The sequence below is a fragment of the Bactrocera neohumeralis genome, chromosome 6 (genome assembly GCF_024586455.1).
Source record: "Bactrocera neohumeralis isolate Rockhampton chromosome 6, APGP_CSIRO_Bneo_wtdbg2-racon-allhic-juicebox.fasta_v2, whole genome shotgun sequence".
Classification (NCBI taxonomy): domain Eukaryota; kingdom Metazoa; phylum Arthropoda; class Insecta; order Diptera; family Tephritidae; genus Bactrocera; species Bactrocera neohumeralis.
Window position 1 is genome coordinate 47,586,954 of NC_065923.1, and position 20,179 is coordinate 47,607,132.

Genomic DNA, 20,179 nt, shown 5'->3' on the forward strand with positions numbered 1-20,179 from the left:
ACTTAAAAGAAACGACAATCAATCAAACACATGTTATCGCGTGAAATGTATATAAGACCCGATACGAATATACATACATACGCAAGACGTACATATGTATATACATGCAACTCATGTTATATTCGTATATATAAATTATGTGTGTTTCATAGCTATGATCAAAACAAATCCGGCAGTTAAATTGCTGTCAACATATCCCCGTGCTAATCGTGTGCAAAACTTTAACTAAGAACAACGTCGAATGCTTAAACAATGGCAATGAAAGTAACTACGTTTGAGTGTACATATATGTTTGGAGGTTAGGTTTTTGACTTTTACTACGCTTGTTTGCTTAAAACATACATACACATGTATATAACCAGTACATACTGAGAATGAATCATTCAATAGCTTCTATGTAAATCAACAATAATTAAATTACATGACACTAAAACTGCCCAATGACAGTCGGCGGTGTGTTTGTATTTGTCTCTAGGTGTGAGTGTGTGTGTGTGTTTGTTTGTTTGGGTGAATAATGCAACGTTTAGGCATTGCTGGCGCGCACAAGCGCCTCCGGTCAGTATTGTTGTGTTTGCGTCTCCCAGAGACGCGCATAGAGACCGTTCTTCTTGAGGAGTTCCGCGTGTGTGCCACGTTCACCCACACGCCCATTCTCCAGCACGAAAATCTCGTCGGCATCCATGACGGTGGAGAGTCGATGTGCTATGCAGATGCTGGTGCGATTGGCAGTGGCGCGTGAAAGCGCTTGCAGTATGTTCTTGAAAGAGAGCGCAATTAAAAAAATTGTTGCGATATTTAAACAACTAAACGCATACTTGCTCCGTAATCGAGTCCAGACTACTCGTTGCCTCGTCGAATATGAGAATTGGCGAGTTTTTGAGTATGGCGCGTGCAATGGCCACGCGTTGTTTCTCACCGCCCGACAGCTTGAGGCCGCGTTCGCCGACTTCTGTTTCGTATCGCTTCGGCCAGCGCATGATGGAGTCATGCAGATCCGCCATACGTGCAGCATTCTCCACATCTTCTTGCGATTTATTCAAGTTTCCGTAGTGAATGTTGTGTTGTATGGTGTCGTGGAAAAGTACCGAATCCTGAAATATGAAAAATGAACGGATTCCAATTATTTTTGAAAAAATGAGTATTATTTCTCATAATATCTGACACAATATCTGCATTATTTCGATTCAAAATGGCGTTGTATGGGCAGTAGGCGTGTAGTGATCCGACTGTGGCCATTTGGAAACCGTTCTAAGGGGTTTTACGAGTATGTTTGCACTACTAGTGTGTGTCCTTCGGGGACTCGTTGTACTCTGGACATATATTTGATATGTCAGGGTTGATTATGGATAAGTAGGAGTTTAACCTGCTACAGTATCCAGAACGAAGTTTCTCGCGGCAACTCGAGCTCTTCGTCTGCAAAGGACTTGACTCCAAGTAAGCCATTCACTGAAAGGGAGTCGGTGAAGATGTTGATGGCTTCACTGTGAATGGCGGTCAGTGCATGTCTGAAGTTTGTTTCGTCCGAAGTCTGGTCGGCGTTTTGTTTTATGTCGTCGACGTAGTTGAGGAAGAACCTCTTGATGCTCATAGGAGGCGGCGTAGTTAAGGAGGGGCCAGCCGATTGCCTTGTATGTTACCAACAACATTCCATTGGCTTTTCCCCATGTGCTGCCTGCTAGCGACTTGAGGATTTTGTTGCAGCTCTCTATTTTGACAATAATGGCGGTCGTGTGAGGGGTGAAGGAGCACAGACTGTCGAATGTCAAGTGCCTTCACTACTGGGAAGAAAAGAGCTATCGGACGATAGGACTCTTCCGATTTTCCACACATCGAGTAATTGAAGGCTGGTTAGCCGACGGGTAACACATAGTTTGGCTTTGTCTACCGAGGGGTACAGTGTAATTTGCCGGCTAACATAGTAGACCCATATTTCGACTTTGGATCATCAATATATCTCAGTCTTTATTGAAGTTATCAGTTATACGTGCGGACGGACAGAAAGATACACAGACAGATATGAATTCGTTTTATATCATATTCTCACTGATATGCACAACCCTATATCTATCTGGGTTAGCTCTAAGTGTTATAAACAACCGTTAGTTGAACAAACTTTAATATCTGACTATCTGACTAAATTTTGGGGAATCATAAGAACGAATATATATGAAGATGTAGCGTGTTTATAGTCTTACCTGCGGCACAACAGCAATGGCGTGTCGCAAACTGTCTAAATCCACTTCACTGGTATCCTGTCCGTTAATGAAAATTTTGCCCGCATTGGGTTCGAAGAAGCGAAACAGCAAACGCACCATCGACGATTTTCCCGAACCCGAACCACCAACGAAAGCGATTGTCTTGCCAGCTGGTATGGTGAAGGACAAATCTTTGAAGATAGGTTTACCCGGTTCATACTCAAAGCTGACATTTCTGAATTCGATAGATGCATTGTCATAACCAACAGCCAGAGGTGGTGCATGCGGCGCCGAAGCAATACGTGCATCGACATTCATAAGCGTAAACATTGATTGCATGTCAAGTAGAGCTTGACGCACCTCGCGATATACGCTGCCAAGAAAACCCAAGGGGATGGAAAGTTGGAATAGTAAACCGTTAACCATCACCAAATCACCAACGGTCATATTGCCTTTGGATATCTCGTTGGCGGCCAGCAACATGATTATACTCAGCGCCGAACTGAAAATGGCATTTTGGCCGAAATTCAACATGGCCAAACTGGTGCTCGTCTTCAAACTGGCCACCTCATATTTCTTCAGCACTTCATTGTAGCGGCCGGCTTCGAACTTTTCATTATTGAAATACTTGACAGTTTCGTAGTTGATCAGCGAATCGACAGCTTTATTGCTCGCTTCATTTTCTGCCTGATTCATATAGATGCGGAACTTGGTGCGCCACTGCGTAACGGCTAACGTGAAAGCGGCATACACGCCAACACAACCCATCGAAACGCCGGCGAAGGCTAAGCCGCACTGTAAAAAAAAGATATGCTCAAAATATAACTGTGAAAATATGTATCTATAAAGCTACTCTACTTTACCTTAGTGCCCAAGATGGAGGACACCAGCGCCAGTTCGAATATGGTTGGCACTATATTGAAAACCATTGCGCTGAGCACAAAGTTTATGCCACGGGAACCGCGATCGATGGTCTGAAAAAATCACAAATACTCTTACACACACTCCAGGATAGGTTAGACAACAGCGCTGCAGGGCTTACCTTAGATAAGGCGCCCGTCTGCTTATTCAAATGGAATGCCAAATCCAAATTATGCAAATGTAGAAACACATTTGAGGCGATCTTCCGAATGGAATGGTGTGCCACCCGCGCGAAGACGGCATTCCGCAGTTCGTTGAAAGCGGCAGCGCTGGCGCGTGCAACGCCATCTAAAAGTAAGCGGTATTTATTTAGTTGTTTTTTTTTTTTTAAAGCTAAAGAGTGTTGTTTTACATCCAAGCAGCATAGCTGTGGCTACAGACAACACCGTGTCCGGCGCTGTGTCCATATTCAGCGTGTTCATCGTGTTCAGCGTATCGACGGCAGCCTTAAACAGGAACGGCACACAAACGGTCAGCATTTTGGAACCGACCAGCAGACTTAGAGATATAACCACACTGCAGGAGAAAAGTAAGCAACAAAAAGTGAAGTTAATTAAAATAATTTTGAATTTCCTTCATATTTCGTACCGTTTCCGCACGAGCGCATCCTCTTTGGGCCAGATGTAGTGCATCATGGCGCGCAACATATCTTGTGACGTCACTTCCGGCGCGTCGAGTTTGCCCAGCGCACTGCCCGCATCAGTGCCGCCTAAATGAATATGACAATTTCGTAGTGGTAGCCGCTGTGCTGTTGTTGTCGGACCTGTGGGTAATTACTAGATTCAAAAGTAAGACCCCAACAAGGTCACACAACAACAGTAAGCGTTTGATTGATGATTAATGACAACTAAAGGGAAAAATGTTAGCACGGTTAGCTGAACAAAAATTAGTTAAATCAGCATGTATATACAATAAACATAAAAAAATATTGCATAAATTTATTATTTAAAAAGGTTAGAAAAAAGTAAGGTTATAATTAAAAGGGCAGGATTAATATGATTAGTAGAACTCGGATTCATATGCAAGTGCGTAGTTTTATTTAATATTACATCAAATCTGAAACTTATTGTAGAAGAACATAAATTTATTTATCCCGTTATGTCTTAGAAATTTAGAAAAATAAAAATAAAAAAAGGATTTTTAGAAAAAAAAATTAAATTATAAAAATTGAAAATTGGTTATGCTTAACCATTTTAACAACAAATGCTAGTACCGTTACCTATTAATTATTGTTTACCTAGAACTTTTCCTTTAGCAAATTTTTAACTTTCATATGCATACTTCTTCAATATTTTTGCGCATTCAATTTGCATAAAAATCCGAGCTTCTATAAAATGAAAAGTGCATAAACTGAACTGTCATTAATAAATGTATGTATAAGAATTCGTACGGTAACAGCAGGAAAAAAGGAAATTAAGCAGAAAAACAAGCGATTAGTTGACATTTAATTGGCGCCATTGTCAAAATTTGTATACCCTTGCAACTTGTTGCTACAGAGTTAATAATTTTATTCACCTAACGGTTGTTGAAACTAATACATCATATATGTACATATCAATAATCAGAATGACGAGACGAGTTGATATTCCAATGGACTGTCTGTCTGTATACATATACGGTTCCGTTTAAAACTGATAAAAACGCGTCAAATAAATAAATAAATACTCTAAAGGCCTACAATTAGAAGATCTGTGATGATGCAAGAGGATTTCATGGTAACCGGGGTCGAAAACAGTCATGTCAAGGTGAAAAGTCATATCTGAAGACCTACTCAACCGATATCCACCAAATTTAGAATATAATGTCACCTTGACATTGCTATGTTCCAGTGCGAAAATAAACGAAATTGGACTACAACCACGCCTACTTCCCCTATAATCCAATTTTAAATTCCATCTGATTCTTTCACTTTCCAGAATGCAAATCAAGCAACAATGAATATCAGGATAAAACTTTTCCCGAAAACTTCTCCGGGACCCCATATAACTTATAAAGCTTGTGCTCCTGAAGGTATTAAGCCGGCTTTGACCCTGGCAAGTTGCAAGAGTATAAAATGTTCGGTTGCGCCCGAACTTAGCACTTTCTTACTTGTCTTATTTAATTTTAGCTGGTGCTCATTCAAAACAATATAAAAACGGCATGATAACTTTTCAAAACGAATGTTCAAATATTTTTCATAAAAAAAAAACAAAAAACATGAAAGAATGTGCTAAGGACTGCAACGACATGCTCGTCCATTCCTCATACTCAGTGATAATCGAAGGCGTCACGTGGTACCTGAGTCGTATTTACAATGTTACCTCTTCCCTATGCTGTTATTTCGTTGATGCGTTCTAACACTGTCTTAACGCGTTTTAGTTACCTTTGGGCACTTTCTTCACCAGCACACCGCCCAGCAATTTATTTCCGGGCGTCGGTGTAAACGGCGTGATTTTCTTCTTTTGCGTTTTTGCAACATCATCATTGTCGGCTACAGACTGGCTGGAATAGAACTGAAATACAGAAATTTGTAATGTAAAATGCTTGAGAAAAACGTAAAAAAAACACAATAAATTGCAATATTAAAAAAATATTTTATTTAAAATCAATATACAGGTTGTATATCTCTCGATTTTAATTTCTACTCTACTTCATATACTATCTAAATATTCTTCAAGGTACCGTATGCACTCTTCCATATAGCTTTTCGCAACCTTTCCGCTTTCGCTCAGTGTGGTGAGTTTTTCGAAATCAGCCAAAAATGTTCTATAAGAGTTTATTTTATAAGACACAAGTGACCGCACTTCATTCTCGACATTAGCCAAACGCTCAGCTGCGCCAAAAGCCACTTGATTAAGCACATTCGGGTATACGCTCTGCTCATGGACCAGTAAATGCAGCACAACACATAAATTGTGCGATGAGCCATCATCCAAGTGCACAAACATTTCATCGTGCAAATTGTGGTGACGTATAAAGGCGAATTTGTTGCGATGCAAAATTAAATTACTGTACGTTTTGTCGTGCTTCAGGAAATCTTCAATATCCGTTAGCGAAAAACTAAAATAATCGTGTCGATTTTGGGTTATAAAAAACCCGTATTCGGTGAGTAGTTTAAAATTCGATAAAGCACCATAACTTATAAACAGTTGTGAACGCGGCGAAATTGCAGAAGTGTTGCTCTCTAGTGTCAGAACGTATTCCAGTTGCTTTTTTGGCCCTGTTGGTAGGAGGTCGGCGCTTGTAGTAACTTCAGCTGAATGATTGAAGAGGTCAAGAAATGGCGCTAATGCCATATTTGGCTCGTCACTGAGTAGCGGTTGAAAGAAGCATTTGTCTGGCTTGAATTGGCGACTGAATACATAAACACTACGTGTGTTGACAGCAAAATAAGCCCACTTGAATGCGTCCAGCGTATAGATTTCATCAAAGTACAGCTGACCGCAATAACTACATTCATTTCTACGAAAAACGCTCTTTAGGTTGGTGTAATTTTCACGAATAAGACGATGTTGTTCAACCGTTTTCTCCAAAATTTCCACAGGCAAACGTTGCAGCTCAGCAATCGGGCAAAAATAAGGTGTGCTAAATTGTTTGGGTATGGTGTTTATGTAAGCGCTAATATGTGAAGCTTCCTCCAAGTGCTTCTCATGTAGTATATAAAGCGCTAATAATGATTGAAACGATATTTTGTGATCTTTGTGGAATTTGGTAATATCAAATTGTGATTTAAAATGTGCGGCTTCTTCAAGAGTCGATATTGTTATCAAACATTTCAGAGGTAGATTTATAAGTGGATCGCCCGTACAGAATTTTTGTTTTTTGGAACAAACACCGCGACCCGTGAATGGAAAATCACGCGCGGTTAACCGGCTGGGATTATGCCACCCAAGCTTGCTCAACTCATATAATAAGGGATTTAAGGAGTCTTCTGGGGCGTTTTGTGTTACACGCATACGTTTATTGCGTTGCCTTGCACGGCCAGTGCGTCCCATGATTTCGTTTACAATACTTGTAAATAGTTAGAACTTATTTTTTATGTGTGTGTCAGCAAACAATGTTCAAATGTAGATTGTTATTGGCTTTATATTTTTTTGTACATAAAATACTTTGTATGTTGATGTTCACGAAGCTTGTTAGTTCTGCAATGAGAAGTAGATAAAAGAGAAATGGTAATTAATTAGACCATTTTCATCTTCGACTAGTAACGTTTAGCTACACGGAAGGCCAAAACAATACAAATTTGAACACTGTTTGCCTGACCACTCCAGGAGCACTTTTTCAAAGTATTAAGCATATGCTGATTCATTATAAGTTCTCTAATAAGATATGTTATGAAATATGTAGAAATGATATCGCCTGATATGGCCTTGAAATTAGCACTTACCAAATGAGCAGGTAATCGACGTTGTCCACGCGCTTTGAATAGACCAGAAGTGGGCCTCACTATACTGTAGAATCGTCTATTTGTTGATGTTATTTGCTGCTGCTTGCTACAAAATCGCGCTAAATGTACTAGTCCAGCCATAATTTAACAGACACACACTCGAATAGGAAATATCTTCTCCCTCCGTCCCAATTTTGATAATAGCCACTCGTTTTCGCAAATTTTCTATCAAATCCTCTTATCAGCTGATTTACTAGGCATTGTTCGATTTACAACCAACATAATGCTGCCATTTTGGAAAAATAAGAAAATATGAGTGAAAATCCGCTGATTTTATTTTTTACACCTTTTATACAGTGATTGTTAACATACGGCAGAGAACGTTTCAGGCAGGTCTACGCAATATCTGAATAACGAAAAGACACGAATTTGATTCGGTCTAGAACCCTAAACTTAGCTACTTTAATCATTTTGAAGATTATTTTTTTCTGTCACAATAACAACGGAGAGTAATGTTGGCAGTAATATATGTACATAATACCTAACAAACAGAATAAGTTTGATGGAATTACAGAAAAACATATTTTAGAAAGTGTGATTATCAAACAACTGATCATCAAGTGCTATGCAACGAGTCTCCGCATGATACTGACCACCTATTTAAGCATGACCCATAAACCCCATATATTTGAAATTTTAGGTCGACATTGTAGAAACAAGACAAATGCTTGGACAAAAAGATGACATCGATGACAACACAAATGACATTTACCATCCCAACGGGGATTGAATTTCCGTTAAAACAACAACAACAACCTAAAATACAAAACCACTCATCATAAAAAAACTCGGAATTGAGCTTTTTATTGATTACGTAATACTATTTTATATGACGTAAAATTACAAAAATTTTAAACTTCAGCCACGAAAAGTATATAAGATAGTACTTCTTCTATATATTTCTCTTCTCCAAGAAATGTTGATGTTACGTTATTTTGCATTTTGGGTAACGATATGCAGAACTTAAATTTTTGCATGTAAGCGCGCTATAATTTTTGGCCAAAGTAAATTATGTGTCATCTGGCAACACTGCATTTTAAGTATGTTCAAAACAAAAGTTTAAATAAATGTACACTAGGCAAAAGTCGAAAAACAAGATAACAGCGTCCATTTTGATAAATTTAGAAATTATACTTCAATTAAGTATTATAAATTAAAGCTGAAACTTCTCCTAACTAAATCAGTAAAAGAAAAAATGGAATCAACAATTAAAACTAAGAAGTGTTCCGTGAAACTTAATCGTATGTCATTTGTTGGTATTACTCCACAAGAAGTACAGGTAAGTTGTGAAATGAAATTTGAATTTTTTTCATGCGCCGAGAAAGAAAACTAAATATACATTTATATTTTTGAGCTTTTGGCATACAGTTTACACGTATTTTACATTAGAAAATTTTGAAATATGCATCTAGTGGTTGTGTATATCTGTGATCCATTCGTATGAATCTATTTTACAAAGCTGAAAATTACTCAAAAAATTAATAAGTGCTTTTTTTCTATTTAGGAACAAATCTTGGATCAGCGAATACGCCGCTGTGCTGTGCGTATTCAACGCTGCTCTGACACTACGAACTTTAGTAAAATATCCGCAGATAGTTCCACCAATAAAGATACCAAAATGCGACGTTGCTGCATTCGTTTGCCAAGGATTAATTTAGTTCGCAGTGATATATCGTCTCGATCTGGCTCCGTAACCAGTGCCAGAATTCTTTCTGAATCAGGTTAGTAAATATGGGCTATAGATGTAGAAAATAAAATCTGATAATATACTCTAATTTCAGAGCTGGATGATCCGGAAATTGCTAACCATTAAAACCATCATACATACCAAATACATTCGCAAACGTATATTGACATTTATTATTGTTTCAATTCACTTAATATATTATTAATGTAACTCATTTTTATATGCTGATTTAATATGGAAATATAATATTAAATATAGGGATACAACTTGTAAAATAATGATTTACTATATTGTGCGTTTTTATTTTACTTTTTAACACTCTATAAACAGTCTACGATTTGCTCGAAATATCAAAGTATTGTTTAAGGCAGTTATAACAAGATAACACGTATGTTGACGTATTTAAAGGAGCGATTGGCCCATCAACTATTTTGCTCATAGTTCCAGAAGTACATTGATCAATTACAATAATATATTAGGTTGTCAAAAAAGTCTTGCGGTATTTTTATTGAATTTTCAATTGTTCATAAAATTGGTTACAATAATGCGGTTCAAGTCAAATATGCGCCGTTTTGTTCGATGACGCGTTCCCAACGAGATGCCAACTTCATAATGCCCCTCATATAGAAGCTCGCTTCCCTATTGGCAAAAAACTCGGAGAGCCAATTTTCACAGGACTCTCTTGTGGCCAACTTCAGACTACCAAGCGCGTTCGCCATGGACAGAAACAGGTGGTAATCACTTGGTGCGAGATCCGGACTATACGGTGGATGCAAAAGAACCTCCCATCCGAACTCCCGGAGCTTCTGGCGCGTCACTAAAGATGTGTGTGGCCTGGCGTTGTCCTGATGGAAGACAATTCGGCCTGTGTTGATCAAAGATGGCCTCTTCTGCATGAGTGCTGCCTTCAAGCGATCCAGTTGTTGGCAGTACAGGTCCGAATTGAGCGTTTGGCCATAGGGGAGCAGCTCATAGTGGATTATTCCCTGCCAATCCCACCAAACACACAGAAGAGCCTTCCTGGCCGTCAATCTAGGCTTGGCCACCGTCTGGGCCGCTTCACCGCTTTTCGACCACGACCGTTTGCGCCTTACGTTATCGTAAGTGACCCACTTTTCATCGCCAATCACCATACGCTTCAAAAACGGGTCGATTTTGTTGCGATTCAGAAGCGATTCGCATGCGTCGATACGGTCAAAGATGTTTTTTTGCGTCAATTCGTGTGGCACCCATACATCGAGCTTCTTAGTGACCCCAAGCTTCTTCAAATGGTTTATAACGGTTTGATGACTCATGCCCAGCTCTTGACCGATGCTACGGCTGCTACTATGCCGGTCTCTTTCGACCAATTCAGCGATTTTATCGCAATTTTCGACGACAGGCCTTCCGGAGCGTGGCGCATCTTCGACCACCTCTACACCAGAACGAAAACGTTGAAACCATAGTTGTGCGGTGGAAATGGAAACTGTATCGGGTCCATAAACTGCACAAATTTTATTGGCGGCTTGAGATGCATTGTTGCCTTTATCGTAGTAGTACTGTAAAATATGCCGTATTTTCCCTTTATCTTGCTCCATGTTTGCGACGCTATAACTCACAACCATTGTATAAACCTTTATACAATGCTCACAACTAGCGTAAATACCGCAAGACTTTTTTGACCTTTTAAATAATGGTTGTTGTTGTGGTTGAAAGGTGGTTGTATCAGCTGTTCCGCCATTGCTCTCAAATTCAAACTTGCCGATGACATTTGACATTACGAAATACTACCATAGATAAATTTTAATGAAATTGAAAACAATACGTAGATTTTTTCATTTTCTAAATAATATTATTTTTCTATAAAAATATTTAACAAAGATGTTTATTGTTCCAAAACATAACACATTTAATAATAATACGGCAACACTACTTTTCAAAGGCTAATCTTCTTCTTCGGTGTTTTACTTTGTTTTACATTTTTCGAGAAGTTGTTAAAGAAATTATCAGTGCTTTAATTCAGTCAAAAAACAATAAAAACTGTAAAGGATAAAACATGAATTGGTACAAAGGTAACATTGCAGAGGCAGTGGCAGAATCAAAGGCCAAAAATGCTATTTTTGTTGTTTATGTCGAAGGTGAGTTAAAAAATTTAGATCCATGGAAAAAAAAATCAGCTGTGATTGAACACGTCATTTCTGTAGTGATTTATATGTGTAAATTCTATATTTTAATAATTCTGATATCTTGCTTCTAAAGGTAAAGATGAATCAACACAAAAACTTTCAAACTTTATTAATGCTCAGAAAATTCGAGAAAAATTGGAATCTGATGATTTTGTCGCCATAAAAATCGAAAGTGATAGCCAAGCGTACATGCAGTTTGCAACAATATGTAAGTGCAAATTATGAAACCTGCTATTACATACATATGTATATGTCTTTTAATTATCCCTTTGCAATCTTTTAGATCAAGTAGTTCCGGTACCATCAATTTTCTTCATTGGCAAGACTGGTACTCCGCTCGAAATAGGCACTGGCATAATTGCTTCGATTGGTGAACTGGAAGAGAAAATTAATAAAGTACTTACATTGTCCGGTCATAGCACACCCTCTACCCAGTCATCGGCTACTTTCATTACGGCCGAGCAAAATGCCGCTGCTTCTAAATTGACTGCCCAAAAAGAGTCAAAGGACACACTTTCAGCAGACAAGACTCCCCCCTCCACAAGCAAGTCAACAACAGAAAGAGTTTCTGCCGTCAAGCCGGATGACCAGACTGAAATTGTTTGTGACGGCGACGTCTGCTACAAGAAACCAAAAGAGCAAAAGGAAGACATTATTCCGGCTGATGAAAAACCTCAATGCTCAACTAATCAGGGAGAGAATCAAAATGAAGTTGACGCAAAAGCACAAATGGAAGAAGCCAGAAAAAAGATGGAAGAACAGAGGAGGAAGCGCATTGAAGAAGAGAAACAACTAGAGAAAGAGCGGGAGTTGAGGCGCCGACGTGAGGGAAAGGAAATGCAAAGTTTACAAGAATGGCAACGCGGACAAGAATTGAAAGAACTAAAGGTTTGAATAAAATTTTATTTTTTTAATTATATATTATGAAATACAATTTAAAATTGATATTATTTAAGGAAAATATTCGACGTGAAAAACTCGAAGAAATGGCTGCTCGTGAAAGAATACGAGCACAAATTGCTGCTGATCGTGCCGAACGTGCGCAAAAGTTTTCGACGCCTCGTGATGAGTCAGGCGCTGCAACAAGTTCAGAATTGGGAACTAAAAGTGGTGGTGGCTCGATTGTAAACCCAGTTACCCCAGACAGCACTAGAATACAGTTTCGTTTTGCGAGTGGTAGTACCGCTGCACATGTGTTTAATGTCCAAGACACACTTGGCAAATTACGCGAATATGTGCGCACAGACTTACTACCTGGAACCGGTATAAAAGATTTCACTTTAGCTACAACATACCCTAAACGGGAACTTAATATGGAACATGATGAACAATCCCTGACCGAACTTAGTCTTTTTCCTAGTGCTGTTATATTGATCATCGGGAAAGAGAGTACAAGTAGTCCAGCAGCTATCATAGCTCGCTCCGGTGGACTTTTGAATATTTTTACTACGCTGGTGATGGCTATACTTTCTCCAGTTTTTTCTGTTTTTGGATATTTGAAAAATTTTGCTACCGGTGGAGGTCAAAAAAATAACAATGAGTCGGGTGCAAACAAGCGAGCAAATGAGGAAGCTGGAGCACAACATGATGCGTAAGCGTAAGCTATAATTTAACGCTTACACATAATAACATATGCATATTTTATATTTCAGTGCAAAACGTCGTAATATGGAACGATTTGGAGGTGGTGTTGCTACCGGATCGATATTGGGTAATAATGCAAGCAGCTCGGACGATACCGAAAAAGGCGAATCGAAACCTTATCGTCGTTATGGTAGCTCAAATATTCATCGCTTGACAGATCACAAGGATTCAGATGATGAAAATGCCACCTGGAATGGGAATTCCACGCAGCAGCAGTAGTTAGTTTAACGTAACGTAGACTAGAATATAACTCATAATTTAAAAATACATATACATAGTTTCCTTTCAAATAAAATTTAAAGGCAAAGAATACGATTTAATAGTTACATATTTGTATCATCGATTTAGTTTTAGTTACACAGTGTCAACTGTTTTGTTTAATGTAGATGTAAGTGTTTTGAATCGATTTTGTATACTATTATCGTTAATTCGAAAATTTGGAAGATTTCAACAAAACATTTTTAAAACGGTCTGGCAACGCACTTTATCAATTATTTAGCTCTGAAATAATTTCCAGCTGTCATGCCAAATGCAACTCTGTATGCGCTGATTAGAAAAAAACTGGAATTTTTGACATTTCCATCAAACAAGTTTGAGCACATCTACAACATGTGTTTGAGTTTTCCAAGGTATCGCAACGTGTTCGCTCGTTGCTCAATTCTCTACGCTTGTGGATAATCAAAAAGGGTGGCTGCAATCGTAAAAAAAACGGCAAGTGATTCGGTTGATAGCGCGGCGTGTAGCAAATTTCCACATAAATTTGTGTACTTATTTTTCTGCAAAAGGCAAACAAAAGCAGTTCACTTGTAAAATCAATTAGTTTTTACAAATACGCAGAAAACGTATTGCAACAAATTTTTATTTTACGAAGTGGAAACATAAAGAGTCGCATATACAGTGCATACAGATTACAACAAAAAAATTTCATAAATTCTCAAGCAAATGAAAAAGGTGGTGTAAATGTAAAGTGAAAAAATATAACAAAAAGCAACAAAGTAAAAGCAGTGAAGATTTTGTATGTGGCTGGTTTCTCCAATGCTTTCTGCCCCCTTACCTTTTATTGGTGTTTGTAAAATAGTTGTCGATACTAATGTGGTATAAATTATTAATACTAATATGCTAACAAATTAACTTACGAGTCAATCTTGCGGAAATAAATATTGATAAAGCGTGTGAAAAAGTGAAGTGAACAGACGAAACGGTAAAATTGTTTATTCGTAAATAAAAAAATATAAGAAACCTCAAACGCATACAAAACAGTAAGCCGAAAAAAATATATAGCGGTAGAACAAAACAGTGAATATGCGCTAGTGGAACGTGTCTATTACTGCTGTTGCTATCACGAATAATTTTTGCTTACCTGCATGCCGTCAAACAACTGCCCCTAACTTTTTTTAAATAGACGTGTTTATTTAGTTGCCGTACCTTGAAACTTGGAACGCTTGTCACACATCTTAAACACCACAATATTCTCAATTCCAAACATACTATTATATATTGGATATATGCTTAATGAGCTTGAATAACTGCAAAAAAGTGAAAAAATAGCTGTAAATATTTAAACTACAAGCATTGTTCCAAATTTCTTTAAGGCGGCTAAAATTTCATCCTGTTAATTATAAATCCGTTCACGAAAAGTTTAAAACCCAATGCAAAAATGCAAGTTTAGTTTTTTAAAGGTAAGCATTTTAGGTTTTTAATTTTTATTTATAGTTGCAGTTTGTGGTCATGTATGCGCTATTATGTAGTTCGTATTAAGATTTAATTTATATATTTTCATTGAACATGATTATAGAAGTACGTTTAGTAATTTAAGACTTCTTGCAAAAAGTGCTGTGGAAAATGGCAACACTGAAAGTAAACAAAACAAAATTCTGTGCTGTGCCATTTGCTTTTTGTTTTTCCTTAATTTTGTAAGCGAGGTTGTAAGGGCGTTACAAAGTCGGTACCACAGTACATATAAGAATGACATTTAGAATTAATTTGTGTTATGAGTTATACTTTGTGTACACATGAGAATGTAGATGGTTACAAATATTGTTATAATCTTTTCATTGTTTAGTGCCTAACATTAATTTATTGTTTTTGTTTTTTTTCACAGCTTTTAATCGGCGTTTAATAAAATTTGGAAACGTTATCACTCTACGTTCAATAAATACGTAGAAATATTCTCATGCTCTTAAATAAAATCTTATAAAAATAGACAGTGTAATTTAGAAGTGTATATTCGTGTAAATGTCAGTTTAAAAGTGTTGTAAAATATATATTAAAAATATCAATTTAAAGAAAAGTAGTAATTGCAAGTATTGCAATTGTAAATAATAAGTAATACGAAAAGAAAGCAAAAATTTCATTCAAATAAATAATAATTGAAAGTTAATAAATTAAGAATCAAGTTAAAATATTTGAGCAACCAGTTCTCGGTTCGTGCGTGTTTACTTTTACTGTTGTTTTGTGAAATTTTAATTCTTTTGTATGGCAAATTGTTGAATGGCGGCCACTGTTGGCCCCAAAAGGCACACCGTGAACGGAATAAGAGCCAATCTCAATCCCAATCCCAATCATAGTCATAATCACAACAACAGCGGTCATTTAAATAGTCATCAAAGCAGTACAAACGCCAACGTCAACAACTGCTTTAGCAATACCTCCAATTCTCAACAATTTGGTCATAGAGCAGCAGTGCCCGTTGTTGCTGTTGCTCCTACGTCGCGTTCTCGTCCGCGTATTTCAATGAGCGTATCAATGTCACTAGTACAGGGAGGAGCTGCTGGCGGTGCCCCACAAGGTGCCATTTTAGCTGCTGCAGCACCATATTATCAACCGCCAGCTGTGCCACAGGATGTACAGCCGGATCGTCCCATTGGCTATGGCGCCTTCGGAGTAGTATGGTAAGTGAGAAACCAAATCGATTGCTTACTACTTTACTTTATTTTAAATAAAATGAAACAATGAAAGCTAGCTAAAAGCTGTCCGTGACATCTGCTGCAAATAATATTCTGTTTTGGGTTGCATTCGTTATTGTAGTCATTCCAAATATGGCATTACAACAATGCTTTCACGTTATCACCACCATAAAAGCGGAAGAAAATAAGCTACCACCAATTTTATCAGACGCAGTAGTGTTAATGTTGAAATAACTACAACCATAGTAAAGGGCTAACAAAAGTTCGGTGTGTTGCGTACATAATGACGCTTTCCCAAAGTGAAACAATTAAGGCTGCCGTGCTTATTGATCAAGATGTATCATAATGGAAATACAGCAATGCACTTTTTACCTTCATATACACCAGGTTCACACATATTTATGGATGTTTATATACAATCACTTCGGAAACTCACAGTGCAGCGTGACCTAAGCGTTCAACGACAACTGCTGAGTAGCTCATTTTGATTTGTACGAATCTCTAAAATTACATTTTATCTATGTACACACGTAACACGTACCTATGCATGTATGTATGTACATATGTACGTAAGCAGTATGTGTGCACCACCACCGGCAAGGCATACATTGCAGTGGTTTGTGAAGTAAAGGTTCATTGCCTTTTGCAGACGTGGCATACTCGCTTACAAATGGGGTAAAAATCGTCCCGACAATGTTCACTGCAACTTCAAGTATTACAAAGTGTAGTGCTCATAGTAAAACGTCTGTCTGTCTACATATGTATATACATGTGTTTGTATATAGTTAAATGTAGGAATGCTTTGTAAGTAGAACTGTGCTGCTACCCCTCATTTCAGCTGCCGCCTGTGTTGTTGTTGCTCTTGTAACTGCTGCTTTGACGTTTACAACACACACAGTACACGCCGCAGCCGCCCTTCTCCCATTACCTTCCTGCACCGAGGGTTGCTTACATTAAATATTCTTGCTAAATACCAAATAACTACTTGGCTGTTCCTCACATCGGAAATTGTTTGTAAAAATTTTATTTTTATGAATTTTAATCAACTGCAATACGGATTTGATTCGCCTAAAGTTGTTGCTGCTGCTGCTGCTGTTACAAGCTGGCGAATATTTTCCCATTTAATGTTGCTGTAATTATGCTTTGCTTGTGCGCTTTGTTGTTCAACGAGAATACAAATTATGATGTCGTATTTTCGCTGTCGCTGGTTCTGCGGGCTAATGAAAACAGCTGTAAAAATATGTACATACATAAATATATGCAAAAATCTTACTATATTTAAATATTATCGCTTATATTTTTTCTCTAATTACGATTAAGCAACGTTTTTAAAGTAGCGTGGCAAACGAGTCCAAATTCGCGTTTTGTGTATGCTTATGAGCGCGTTGAATTGGAGCATTACAGCCTAACTCTGTAATATCTCTGTTTCTACGACAGTCAGCAGAACGGACCTGGGTTTTTATCCGATCGAGCATTGACAATTCCGCAGAATCCTTTCAAATTACTTCGTTTCAAAAACGACAACAACAACAAACTATGCAATTTTTGTTTTGAAGCAATTTAAACGTCATTTCTGTTAGTTCCTAATGGCACGAAAATTACTACTTTGGCCGGAAAGGCATGCTGAGCTAATAAGGGTACCAAGCTGGCTGTTAGGTCGTCGTCAATTTGGCTCGAACAATATTATAAATGAATGTTTTGAATGTAATTCTTTTATCGAGTTTGTTTTAAACAAACTGAACATCCAAAAACGTGATCTTTACTGAGGTTGTGTCACGTGGTTAATGGTTTAGTTATGTTGCTTTGAGGGTGATTTTGAAAAATTTTATAATATATAAAATATTGTTAGGTATTTTGAAAAGTTTCTTTTATCGAGTTTGTTAAACAATGAAGCCGTAGTTGTATGCGTATTTAGAGGAGAATTTTAGCTTCTTATTAGTCATAAATGGTTACATATGTATGTACATATGTGATTCTCGAAACAGTTAATAACGGTTTTTACTTAGTTAGGACTTGTTGTTGTTGTTATGGTGGTGGCATAAAACGTTTCGCATATATTCTAGGAGCATGTTGTCAATGTTTCAGACTTTGTCCTGTTAAAAATCCAGGTTCACACAGATTACGCAAAACTGAACTATAGAAGTACCGTTAGAAAACATCATTGAAGTCATTTGGAGAAATGCTGCCGAGTTAACTATCTTTGGTCCGATAAAAATTCGGAAGCATTTTGGTTATGGTAACCAGTCTGTCGTGATTTCCAATCAAGAGTAACTGTTTTCAAAAAATAATGTTCTTTAATGCTTGATAATGTTGTTTTACTGACAGAAAACATTCCCATACCGTTCCCACGACTGTCGGCTCTACATGACCGGGATGGAAACGGATTTTTATCCGGGCAAAGACTGTCAATTCGGAAGAATTCTGTCGCTACAACAACAACACCATTCCTTTTTTTTTGAAATGCAGATGAGTTGGCAACCCTTTTTTGTATGAAATTCGGATCTTTAGTAACCATTCTGTCTCAGGAATGTCTCTTTAATGCATATTTGTAGTTGTTTAAGCCTTCTGATTGTCGAAAATATCTTGTTGCTATTTGAAATTCTGGTAACTCCACTATTTAGAAAGAGAACTTACTGATGATATTCATCATGTTGGGATCTTTCAGTAACCTTTTGTTGGGAAAGTGAACTAACTGCTGGTACCCATCAATTTTATATCTCTCGTTAACTTGGAATAATTATTTCCCGTCATTATATTCAAAATAAAACATTAATCAATAAAAACCAAAAATTCATTGAACTTACGTAAGAAAAACTCAAGGGTACTCCTGCCTATACCATTCATTCTCTTATCTCTTAAAGGGTTCGTAAGGAATGTAATTATAATTTAATCTTATAACTAATCTTAAAGTCCACAATTATCATGTAGTTTTTATTTTTTATGTAAAAAAAAAAATAAGTCCCCACAAAAACACTTCAGCTTCAAGTTGTCTACAGCGAATAAAATTCACAACTACATACACACGCACATACAGGCGCGCTTAAAAATACAAGTCATGCATAATTTTTCGTGTCTTTGTTGACTTGATCTTAACTTCCACACTTTTTTATGGTTAATTATGGGCCCACTTGTAAGCGCTCGATGCAAACGATAGCATTTAAGTTGTACAATAAATCCTTAAAGCATTTAAAAAACATTAATGCGCAGCTACCATAAAATTACAGCGAAGCAACCCCAAGCCGAACTCAAACCCAACCTAACCTAACCTAAAAAAATAATACCAGAAGTAGAAGTTGAAGTGAAAATCAAGAAACTCAAGTGTCAGCGCCGCAGCGTTTAGAGCAGAATATGCAGATAGGAAAAAATAATAATAAAATAATTAAATGAAAAAAGTTATAAAATTTTCAACCAAGTACTGTGTTTGTATGTATGCGTGCTGTTGCTGCGCGCTGCGACTCCTTTTTAAAGCCCAAATTCAAGAATATACATACTCATTGCTATTCAAGTGTAAAGCGGCATTTCCGGATGCAATCAGACGAAAACTGCTCGGAGTACTCAAATACCGTTCGCTAGCTGACTGCCTGATAGGCTGGTTGTGCGACTAGGAGGATGACGCACACACACACACACATTTGCTCAGGCACGTAAAACGCGCTTAAAAAGGCAACAGCGGCGGTAGAAGTAGCGAAAGGGCAAAGACCAAAGAAATCATAAAAAATAGAAAAATTAGTAAAAATAAAAAAGTCGACTAAGAGCCGCGCAGTAGCGCCGTATGGAGGAACTCCAAAGCTAAAGGAACGTTTGCAGCACGATTCAATTTAAGTTCTGCAGCTTCTTGAATACTGCAGTGGTTGGCTGAGTATGCGATGTCGCAGAGCGCGCCACAAGTAAAACCCTAAAGGCTGTCTTCGAAACAGAAACAAAAAAAAAACAACAACAACACTCACACATACACATTCAACACATTTGTTGCCCAAATCGACAAATGCGATTCCCTAACCGCTGCGACGGCGCCGTCGAATATAGACATTTGAACGCACAAAGCGCGCTTGTTAAAGTAAGCAATAAAGCAGCAGAGGAAAAAGCGGCAACCAACTCGCTTCGGCCGTTCAATAAATGCAGCGAGCACAGCAGGGGAAGTCACTATGTCCCGCAGCAAAGTCAATGCTGATCGCAAAAGGTATTTTGAAATAAAAAGAAGGCAACAAAAAATATGCCCAACGAAAAGCCGAAAC

General features: G+C 37.7%; 5 protein-coding genes across 8 annotated transcripts in view; 3 read left to right on the top strand and 2 right to left on the bottom strand.

Annotated features, from left to right (window-relative positions):
- Positions 1 to 273: 273 nt before the first annotated feature.
- On the bottom strand, positions 274 to 7,744 carry LOC126762571 (iron-sulfur clusters transporter ABCB7, mitochondrial). Of its 2 annotated transcripts, none has more exons than XM_050479423.1 (9): positions 7,483 to 7,744; positions 5,479 to 5,608; positions 3,705 to 3,825; positions 3,469 to 3,632; positions 3,238 to 3,404; positions 3,059 to 3,169; positions 2,196 to 2,990; positions 816 to 1,091; positions 274 to 757 (listed from the first exon to the last, which is right to left on the bottom strand). In XM_050479423.1, the coding sequence occupies exons 1-9, from the start codon at positions 7,621 to 7,623 to the stop codon at positions 557 to 559; spliced, it is 2,106 nt and encodes a 701-aa protein (XP_050335380.1). In that variant the 5' UTR covers positions 7,624 to 7,744; the 3' UTR covers positions 274 to 556. The 2 variants fall into 2 exon arrangements, with proteins under 2 accessions (XP_050335380.1, XP_050335379.1); XM_050479422.1 differs by having other exon boundaries at positions 3,705 to 3,879.
- LOC126762584 (SET domain-containing protein 4) lies at positions 5,670 to 7,582 on the bottom strand. Its single transcript, XM_050479450.1, has 2 exons — positions 7,483 to 7,582; positions 5,670 to 7,237 (listed from the first exon to the last, which is right to left on the bottom strand). The coding sequence occupies exon 2, from the start codon at positions 7,088 to 7,090 to the stop codon at positions 5,747 to 5,749; it is 1,344 nt and encodes a 447-aa protein (XP_050335407.1). The 5' UTR covers positions 7,091 to 7,237; positions 7,483 to 7,582; the 3' UTR covers positions 5,670 to 5,746.
- Positions 7,745 to 8,598: 854 nt separating the features above from the next.
- LOC126762621 (uncharacterized) lies at positions 8,599 to 9,517 on the top strand. The gene is made up of 3 exons (XM_050479498.1): positions 8,599 to 8,821; positions 9,047 to 9,263; positions 9,324 to 9,517. Exons 1-3 carry the CDS (start codon positions 8,738 to 8,740, stop codon positions 9,353 to 9,355), a joined length of 333 nt encoding a protein of 110 aa, XP_050335455.1. The 5' UTR covers positions 8,599 to 8,737; the 3' UTR covers positions 9,356 to 9,517.
- A 1,637-nt stretch (positions 9,518 to 11,154) lies between these two features.
- LOC126762577 (UBX domain-containing protein 4) lies at positions 11,155 to 13,353 on the top strand. Its single transcript, XM_050479438.1, has 5 exons — positions 11,155 to 11,346; positions 11,468 to 11,602; positions 11,678 to 12,282; positions 12,351 to 12,985; positions 13,047 to 13,353. Exons 1-5 carry the CDS (start codon positions 11,265 to 11,267, stop codon positions 13,255 to 13,257), a joined length of 1,668 nt encoding a protein of 555 aa, XP_050335395.1. The 5' UTR covers positions 11,155 to 11,264; the 3' UTR covers positions 13,258 to 13,353.
- A 375-nt stretch (positions 13,354 to 13,728) lies between these two features.
- The window catches only part of LOC126762572 (serine/threonine-protein kinase NLK2), a 293,423-nt gene continuing 286,972 nt past the window's right edge, over positions 13,729 to 20,179 (top strand). For all 3 annotated transcript variants that reach the window (XM_050479424.1, XM_050479426.1, XM_050479425.1), the window contains exons 1-2: positions 13,729 to 14,717; positions 15,140 to 15,929. In XM_050479424.1, the coding sequence (XP_050335381.1) occupies positions 15,529 to 15,929 (401 nt within the window). In that variant the 5' untranslated portion in view covers positions 13,729 to 14,717; positions 15,140 to 15,528. The remainder of the gene's footprint in view (positions 14,718 to 15,139; positions 15,930 to 20,179) is intronic.

What these genes read in the sequence shown, in the direction of transcription:
- LOC126762584 (XM_050479450.1), bottom strand. Translation starts at nt 7,090, where the DNA reads ATGGGACGCACTGGCCGTGCAAGGCAACGCAATAAACGTATGCGTGTA.
- LOC126762571 (XM_050479422.1), bottom strand. Translation starts at nt 7,623, where the DNA reads ATGGCTGGACTAGTACATTTAGCGCGATTTTGTAGCAAGCAGCAGCAA. An exon ending in AGACGGGCGCCTTATCTAAG is followed by an intron (nt 3,170 to 3,237) that starts GTAAGCCCTGCA and finishes TGATTTTTTCAG; the next exon opens with ACCATCGATCGCGGTTCCCG. An exon ending in CCATTGCTGTTGTGCCGCAG is followed by an intron (nt 1,092 to 2,195) that starts GTAAGACTATAA and finishes TTCATATTTCAG; the next exon opens with GATTCGGTACTTTTCCACGA.
- LOC126762621 (XM_050479498.1), top strand. Translation starts at nt 8,738, where the DNA reads ATGGAATCAACAATTAAAACTAAGAAGTGTTCCGTGAAACTTAATCGT. An exon ending in TTACTCCACAAGAAGTACAG is followed by an intron (nt 8,822 to 9,046) that starts GTAAGTTGTGAA and finishes TTTTCTATTTAG; the next exon opens with GAACAAATCTTGGATCAGCG. An exon ending in CAGAATTCTTTCTGAATCAG is followed by an intron (nt 9,264 to 9,323) that starts GTTAGTAAATAT and finishes CTCTAATTTCAG; the next exon opens with AGCTGGATGATCCGGAAATT.
- LOC126762577 (XM_050479438.1), top strand. Translation starts at nt 11,265, where the DNA reads ATGAATTGGTACAAAGGTAACATTGCAGAGGCAGTGGCAGAATCAAAG. An exon ending in CATGCAGTTTGCAACAATAT is followed by an intron (nt 11,603 to 11,677) that starts GTAAGTGCAAAT and finishes GCAATCTTTTAG; the next exon opens with ATCAAGTAGTTCCGGTACCA. An exon ending in GCTGGAGCACAACATGATGC is followed by an intron (nt 12,986 to 13,046) that starts GTAAGCGTAAGC and finishes TTTATATTTCAG; the next exon opens with TGCAAAACGTCGTAATATGG.